The 8063-nt window shown below is 34.7% G+C and overlaps 2 protein-coding genes across 2 annotated transcripts; one reads left to right on the plus strand and one right to left on the minus strand.

The window, feature by feature from the left end:
- Positions 1-1161: 1161 nt before the first annotated feature.
- On the plus strand, positions 1162-2610 carry LOC133285807 (zinc finger BED domain-containing protein RICESLEEPER 2-like). Its single transcript, XM_061483089.1, has one exon. It carries the CDS (start codon positions 1162-1164, stop codon positions 2608-2610), a length of 1449 nt encoding a protein of 482 aa, XP_061339073.1.
- A 2812-nt stretch (positions 2611-5422) lies between these two features.
- On the minus strand, positions 5423-6561 carry LOC133285829 (uncharacterized). The gene is made up of 2 exons (XM_061483121.1): positions 6116-6561; positions 5423-5967 (listed from the first exon to the last, which is right to left on the minus strand). Exons 1-2 carry the CDS (start codon positions 6297-6299, stop codon positions 5630-5632), a joined length of 522 nt encoding a protein of 173 aa, XP_061339105.1. The 5' UTR covers positions 6300-6561; the 3' UTR covers positions 5423-5629.
- Between the last annotated feature and the right edge of the window lie 1502 nt (positions 6562-8063).

The raw sequence follows: 8063 nt of genomic DNA on the forward strand, positions 1-8063 counted from the left end.
CGATATTTTAGGGCATTTGACGAAGCAAAACTTCTATTCTCTCCATCAAAACGTGTTCAGTTTTCACTGTAAAAGGCAATCTCATGTCGTCCCATATTACTTTCCCTCGTTCCTCTCCAATAAAATGTGGAATACATAGCCCCTTCAAGGTGTAGAAACTAGGGGTGTAAATGGGCCAGGCTGCCTGTCAGGGGCCTCTGGCCCGGCCTGCTTTTGGCCTGGCTCGGCCCAGTCCGTTTAAAAAATGAAACAGATTTGGGTTTATTTTAAAGCCTCTTTTAAAATCAGGCCACATGCCTATTTTGCAAAGCCCAACCCATTAGCCTCCAGGCTGGCCTGTATTTTCAAACAGCTTTTTTAAATAAAATTTATTTTATATAATACATTAATTCTCTTAGGTTTTGGTACACCGCCGTTGTTTTATCATCTCAAAGACTCCAACCCGCTCTTCATTCATCAGCCTCCATCTCGATCGGTGCTAGAGGGACACACCACGCTGCCAACCGTTGTCGAGCTTCATCTTCTCATCTTCTCTGCTGCGTCAAATCGGTAACCGCGCTGGTTTAGTCTGATTTTGGCTTTGGGTTTGATCTTACGTTTTTTTTAAAATTTGCTGCGAGTCAAAGTATTCATAAGGTGTCCTTGTCTTTGTTAACTGCATGCTCGAGTCAATGAATTGTAATATATGTATAACAAAAAAATGGTAATGATTTGGGTAACCGATTGCAATATATTATATTAAAAAAATTGTAACCGATTGCATAATATTAAAAAAATTGTAACCGATTGTCTTTGTTAATTGCATGCTCGAGTCAATGAATTGTAATATATGTATAATAAAAAATGGTAATGATTTGGGTAACCGATTGCAATATATTATATTAAAAAAATTGTAACTGATTGCAGAATATTAAAAAAATTGTAACCGATTTGGGTAACTGATCTGGGTAACCGATGGCAAGCATATTAATATTAGAGACTATCATGTTCGGCTTGGTGTATCGAAAAGTATTTTTTTTTTTTTTGCAGAATAACTAAAATAGTTACCAAGTAATAATTATTATACTGGCCTTCTTTCTCTTTGAAGCATATTATTATACTACGTTATGTTGTGTATCTAATATTTTATTATGTTATGTCCTGTTGTTATAGGCTAGAAGAATGGACTCTAATCCAAGTGGAAATGATGGGGTTAGGATATCAAGTGACTCCTCCAGTCAAGTTCAAGTAAGAGATGAACAAGTAAGAGATGGTGGAGAATCAATGACAACAAAAAAGAAGAGGAAAACATCACTTGTTTGGAATGACTTTCATGAAGTTGAACTCCCTGAGGGTGGGCGAAAAACAGTTTGCAACTATTGCAAATGTAGATTTGCTACTGGTGGAAATGGAGGCAGCACTAGCCATTTGAGAAGGCATTCACAAAATTGCTTGCAAAGGAAATTAGACCAAGGACGACATAAGCAATCCACTCTAGCATTTCAACCGACAAATTCTTCCTTGAACCCTTTCCTTACACCCGGAGGTAATTATTCTAATGAAAAGATGAGAGAAATTATTGCTACTGCTATTATGGTTCATGAGTATCCTTTTAGCATTGTGGATGATACAATTTGGATGTGGGGCTTTAAGTTTGCTAATAATGAATTTGAGAAAGTCTCGCGTCAGACAACAAAAAATGATTGCATGAAAATATATGAGGCAGAAAAAAAATTTATTACAGCTTTACTGATGAGTGTGAATAAGATAAGTTTAACCACTGATATGTGGAGATCTAGTCACCAAGTTGCTGAATATATGGTTATCACTTGTCACTTTGTTGATTCAGAATGGAATTTACAAAAAAGAGTTTTGAGTTTTGTTAAAGTGCCACCTCCAAGGCGTGGAGTTGATGTTTCTGATGCAATTTTTAAATGTTCACAATTATGGGGTATTGAAAGTAAAGTATTTTCAGTGTCGGTTGATAATACTGCTTATAATGATGTTTGCATAAGAAACCTCAAAGGCACTTTATCAAGAAACAATAATTTAGTCCTTAGTGGAAAGTTATTTCATGTGCGATGTTGTGCACATATATTGAATTTATTGGTACAACATGGTCTTGGTCAGATAAAGGATATCATTGAAAATGTTCGTGAAAGTGTTAAATATGTTAATCAATCTGACTCAAGGTTGAAGACATTTAGCGATATAGTTAAGCAGATGGGAATAAAAGAAAGGAAGTTAGTTATTGATTGTCCCACTAGATGGAATTCAACATATGAAATGTTATTTATTACTTGCAAATTCAAAGATGTATTTCCAGAATACAAAGAGAGGGAGCCACACTATAATTACTTGCCATCTAATGAGGATTGGGAAAAGGTTGAAAAAGTTTGTAATCTCTTAGAAGTTTTCAGTCTTGCTACTAATGTCATATCAGGAAGTGATTACCCCACAGCCAATTTATATCTTCCTGAAGTTTATAGGATTAAAGAAGTGATTGATGCTGCAGTTGAAGATATTGATGATTTTATGAGAGGAATGGCAAAGCCAATGAAAGAAAAATTTGACAAATATTGGGGGGAATGCAATTTGTTGATGGCTATAGCAAGTGTATTGGACCCATGATGTAAATTTCACGTGGTAAATATTTGTTTCCCACTAATATACAAATCAGAAAATGAGGCAAATTATAATGTGGAAAAAATGAATCAAGCTTTAGAGGATTTATACGATGAGTATTTTGCTCTAAGTTTGCAAGAGTCATCCTCTAATAATGAAGTGGAAGCTAGTATGAATCAATCATCATCGTCCACCTCAAGTTTCACTTGGTTCTGGTTTTGCTAAAATCATGAACATGGTGCGAGAAAAACAAGCTGGCCCCCCAATAAAATCAGAGTTAAAATGTTATCTTGAAGAGGATGTTTATATATGTGATGAAAAAACTCAGCTTTCCTTCAATGTCTTGGAATGGTGGAAGAATAATAGTTCAAAGTACAGAATTTTATCAAAGATGGCAAGAGACATACTTGCTGTTCCAATCTCTACAGTAGCATCAGAGTCCACATTCAGTGCTGGAGGAAGAGTTATTGACGCGTATCGTGCTAGCCTAGCTGAAGACACTATTCAAGCTTTAATTTGTGGTGGAGATTGGCTACGCAGCAAGTATGGTTTGAAAAAAAAGCAAAAGGTATCAACTTAAGTAATTAAGTTTGTTTTACAATTTTATTGTATTTGATTTAAATTTCAATAGGAATCTAATTTAATTTATTTTTAATGTAGGATGAGCCAACATCAAATGATATCAAATTGTTTGTATGAAGGTGCCTCGATTGAACAAGACTTGTAATTATTTATATTATCATCATTTGTTCCCTTGAATAAATTTTTTTCTTCTGATTTTTTTCTATTGTATTCAGGTGGTATAAAGAATGGTCACTGACTCACTGCTCCTTATTTAATATGTTGCTTGTATAAAGAATGATCATATTGTTGGTGAAGGTCTCTTTGGTCTCTTAAGGATTAAGATCTTGCTACATTGGGTTGTGGAGAATTGTGAATTGAACATGGGAACTTAGTTTTTTTTTTTTTTTTTTTTTTGTATTGTACTGGGTTCAAGACTTCAAGTGTTATTTTCTCAATTTTTGTGGTGTGTACTCTGATCACCTAACTCTGGCATTTTATTTTGAGTATTTTAGACTATTCTTATTGGTTTCAATTAAAATTGACTAACTGAGATAAATTTTAATATTTTGCACTATTACAAAAAATATATGAAAAGATCTTATAGACATATAGAAGATTTGCAATATGTTTCTCTTAGCAGGCCTGCTAGGCCAGGCCAGGCTCTGTGTTTTTTTTTTAAAAACAGGGCCAGGCCGATATTTTAGCTTGCGATAGGCTAAGAGGTTGGGCGAGGCTTAAAATATTCTATGCCATGTGACAAATCTTGTCAAAATATACTTTTATGTTTCTTCTCTCCTCTCCTACACATAGATCAGTGTTATTTTTTAGTGACCAAGTTCCACATATGATTGGCCCATAAATTAAACAATATTGATGACCGGAGACGACCAAACAGTGACTCGACCCGGAAAAATCAATCCTACTTTCTTGCGCCCACGTGGCCGTGGCTACTGTAATCACAGAGCACTACGTGCATGTCCAACAGTTTATAAACGATATACTTCTCCCTGATTTGGCCGATGTGGAACCTTTAAATCTCATGGCTGTCATTAACACTTGGAGAAGGAATCGCCAACTACACATGGAAAGCGAGGGGAACACGACGTCGTTACTGACACTTCAAAGCCAAAGAAGCCTCGCAGTTTGGAACACACATGCGTTCACGAGGTGGCTGTTCCAAGCGGTTACCTCTCAAGCAAGGAGGAATCACCAAGTTTCTATCATGTGTACTTTAATCCCTGAGCTGCATTGTTAATTGGGTATTTGCCACCCTCTTGGAAGTTCATTCCATGAGTACACCTTCAGCAGAGAAGCATGTGCTTCCATTCTGGCATGTCCAATTCACTGGCCATTATATCGTTCAGCTTTTCAACTTTATTACTTGATTTTATTGTCTCCAGCCACCAAGGGGGAGGAAGGACTTGGAGTTTTTTTTTTTTTTTTTTATTGCTACCATTATAATTGTAATCAGTTCAGGGGTTTTGCAAGTACTGTTTGTGTACTGCATTGTTTTGCAATTACCAATAAGGTTAGATTTGACATCATATTCATAGGATAATCCTGTTCAGAAAGTTAGGTTGCTTCATTATTGTTCTCATTTATTGATTAGGCCATTATGGTCAAATTTTGGAGTATATTTGTTTGTGTATTCATTAGCTTGGATGCATAGTAGGAAAACTTTTATCTTCCACTGTGGAGCTAATAAGGACCAGAGAAACCATTGGTGATGATAGCCTGACATATATTCTTTTTGTACGGGATTCTGGAGCTAATGGCAAGTTGCATCATAGAGGGCCCTATATATAATAGGCAAAGAACAGTTACTCTTACATGATATTGAGGCAAATCTTAAAAAACCAGAGTGAATTTTCTTCCTAATATTAGGAATTCAGGATTGCAGTTATGGATATTAGGAATGAAAATCACAAACTTCATGTGGCCTCGTTTGGATAATAGTTTGTAGCATGGCTCATGGTCAATCAGTGTCTGCAATATTAAGAATTGAAATTTGTTTGTGCACTGAAGATTTCCAATTTATTTTGTTAGATTTAACTTTTTCTCCCTTCTTTTGAAGAAGTGTCTAATTATAATGGGAAATATGATGTACATAACAATAACGAGTTTATTCATTCAGTTGCTTTGTTGAACAAGTAGCTCGTCCTTTACAATTTCACAAGACATAAATAAATTATGTACATCTAGTACATTTTAAAAGGACCTAATCAACTGCATAAATCAAAATTATCTTTCACACCCAAACTCTACTTGCATGATATTCTTTTTAGCATAGCATGATATGATAATAGTATTACCAAACAAATAATGCAGTGAAACAATGAACAGAGAGATCTATGCTCTTGATAGGCAAGAAAAAGAGAACATATAAGAGTTTTTAGTTTCTTGGAATTTATATGTATACACAAGTAGCCAAGTCCTGTGCTACTTGTGCAAGCTACTCCATTTAATTACCACATAAAGTGATGTCCCTCTTGGGAGGTCTGAAAGTCAAAGCATTAAGGCTATATATGCAGAGATTGTCTCTTCTTGCTTTGATTGCTATCACATTAGAAGTGCTTCTGTAGCCAGGAACATTGCAAGAAGAGGTTGAACTCCCTATTAAGCTTGCCTTGCAGGAAGACACAACTTCAGAATCTTCAGCACATCTCACCCCATCAACTGATGGTATTTCCAGCCTGTACAACCCATACTTATTTGTTGTTCTGTTCACTGAAAGTGAAATCTGTTCTGTGGTTTCGTCTGAGAGTGCCTTGAACATGCAATCTATTCTGACCTCAGCACCTGGAGATAATTATGAAAAACCCAAAAAATGTGTAAACACTCTATTTGAAAAACTCTTTCAGTACCAATAAACACATGCAACTCAAGGTTTCATCACAAGTCACAAAACTTAAGTTGTATCTAACTTCAGGTTATTGAGACTCATCACCTGACAAGAAGTAACTGTGTCTGGAAAAGCTGTTGTTGGAGCAGAAATCACAATAAACAAAACCCATCACACTGATTTGGGAGATTGGAAACCTTGGTTTCCCTGGTAGCTTGGGTCTTGCAGGCTCAACTACCAAAAACTGTGTAAACAAAGGTAAAAAAAGCAAGAGAGTTATGAGATTCATGGCCAAGTTTAGAAAAATTGAAGGGAAGCTTCTGAATGGTCTCTTTATGATATGCAGCTACAGCTTTGCTTTCAGGGGCATTGGCTCCTAGAAGAAGATGAGTTTACTGTGAGGATAAAGAGTGGTAGCTGCTAGTGGAGAACCAACTTCAAGCAAAAAGTTGGAAATGATTTATCTTTTTCACAAGAAACAAAGACATGTGAATGTTATTTGGCAAGACATGGAACTTATGAGTAGGAGAGAGAAGAGGTAGTAGATTCTTTTGTTAGGGAAGAGAGGCATGTAGGAATAGGATAGCTTCTATTGAGAGATTGAGTAATTTGCTAGCTGTTTAAATAGAGATCCAAGTTGGGGAAAAACCAACAAGGTCATGCAAATAAAAAGGGTTGTGTTACTTGTGTAGTAATTGAAGGATTTATAGCTATCACGTTTTTCTCTACTACCTTATCTACCTTATCTGCAATATAAGTAAAACTTGAACCAACTATTGTAATGTTAATTAGTAAAGGGGTCATTCAAGTGTGAAAACATTCCCTTTTTAAGTGCATGAGCATTGAGTATAGAGCAGGTTCTAGACCTCTAGTGTGTGCAGTGCATTTAAACCCATTCATTCATTGAATTCATTTACCATCTGTGTATCTGACTATTGCAGATATAAAGGGTAAGTCATTGATGAATAGCGTGAGAAACTGTGAGGAGGAGGATTAGATCATTCATGTAGTTCATGTGCATTTCAGAGCAGAGGCACTGCCATTGGAAAGTGTCATTTCAGTGAAGGCATTAATAGCTGAAATTATTGCTGGTCCCTTCACAAAATTAAATTGTTACATAGTGCATATACATTGAGTTTTGCAACATTTCATTCATAGCACTTCCCTTTTCTCTATATCTCCAAAGGGACTATACCTTCCGGTCATCATTTTGGCAATGAGAACTTATTTTGCTTGACCTTAATTTTGTTTCCAAGTGAAATTACATGCAAGTTATTTATGTTGTTTGAACAGTGGTAGATAAAAATTACTTTAATGTAACTATCAAAATAGAGGTATCTGGATGTGTTAGGTTTTTATTGTAAAAATAAAGGGAAAAATGTTTATCCTTTTAAATGACACAATTTATATCCTTTCACTCTCATAAAGAGATGGGACCCACACCTTTATTTTTTTTGTCAACTCTCTCTCCTCCTTTATCTATCTCTTTCTCTCTCTTAAAATGACATAACTTTACATCCTTTAAAATGACACACACTTTTCCCAAAAACAAACTAAAGTGTTTTATAAGAAAAAAGAAAATTATACTTTATTATAGTAAAAAATATTTCAACACAAAAGTTTAACTTGTTGGGTCAATGGTTTTATATTTTGCATCAGTACGACAATTTACCCGGGCTAAAAAATTATGTAATATTTAATTATTAGAATAAGGACAGTGATGATCGAATTCATGATCACTTAGTTATGTCGGCATATCATGTAAAGAATAATTTCAAGGCAAAAACTTAAGTTGTTCAGTGTGGTTAAATCAATGATTTTTATATTTCTCTAACAATAATTTTCAGGTTTGTTAAACTAATAATAAATCTTAAATTTGACCAACAATTACACTCTACCTTTTTTTTATGTCTTTAATTAATTATTGACTTATCAAAATAAAAAACTCATTTATTATTAATTGTACTCATTTATTATTAATTGTTAAATACTTTAATAAATATTATAATAAAAATATTTTGAACATATATAGTCTTATGAATTTCTCCTTATA

This window comes from Gastrolobium bilobum, unplaced genomic scaffold (assembly GCF_033153095.1).
Source record: "Gastrolobium bilobum isolate Gb01-03AN ecotype WA unplaced genomic scaffold, APGP_CSIRO_Gbil_v1 utg1929, whole genome shotgun sequence".
NCBI classification, from domain to species: domain Eukaryota; kingdom Viridiplantae; phylum Streptophyta; class Magnoliopsida; order Fabales; family Fabaceae; genus Gastrolobium; species Gastrolobium bilobum.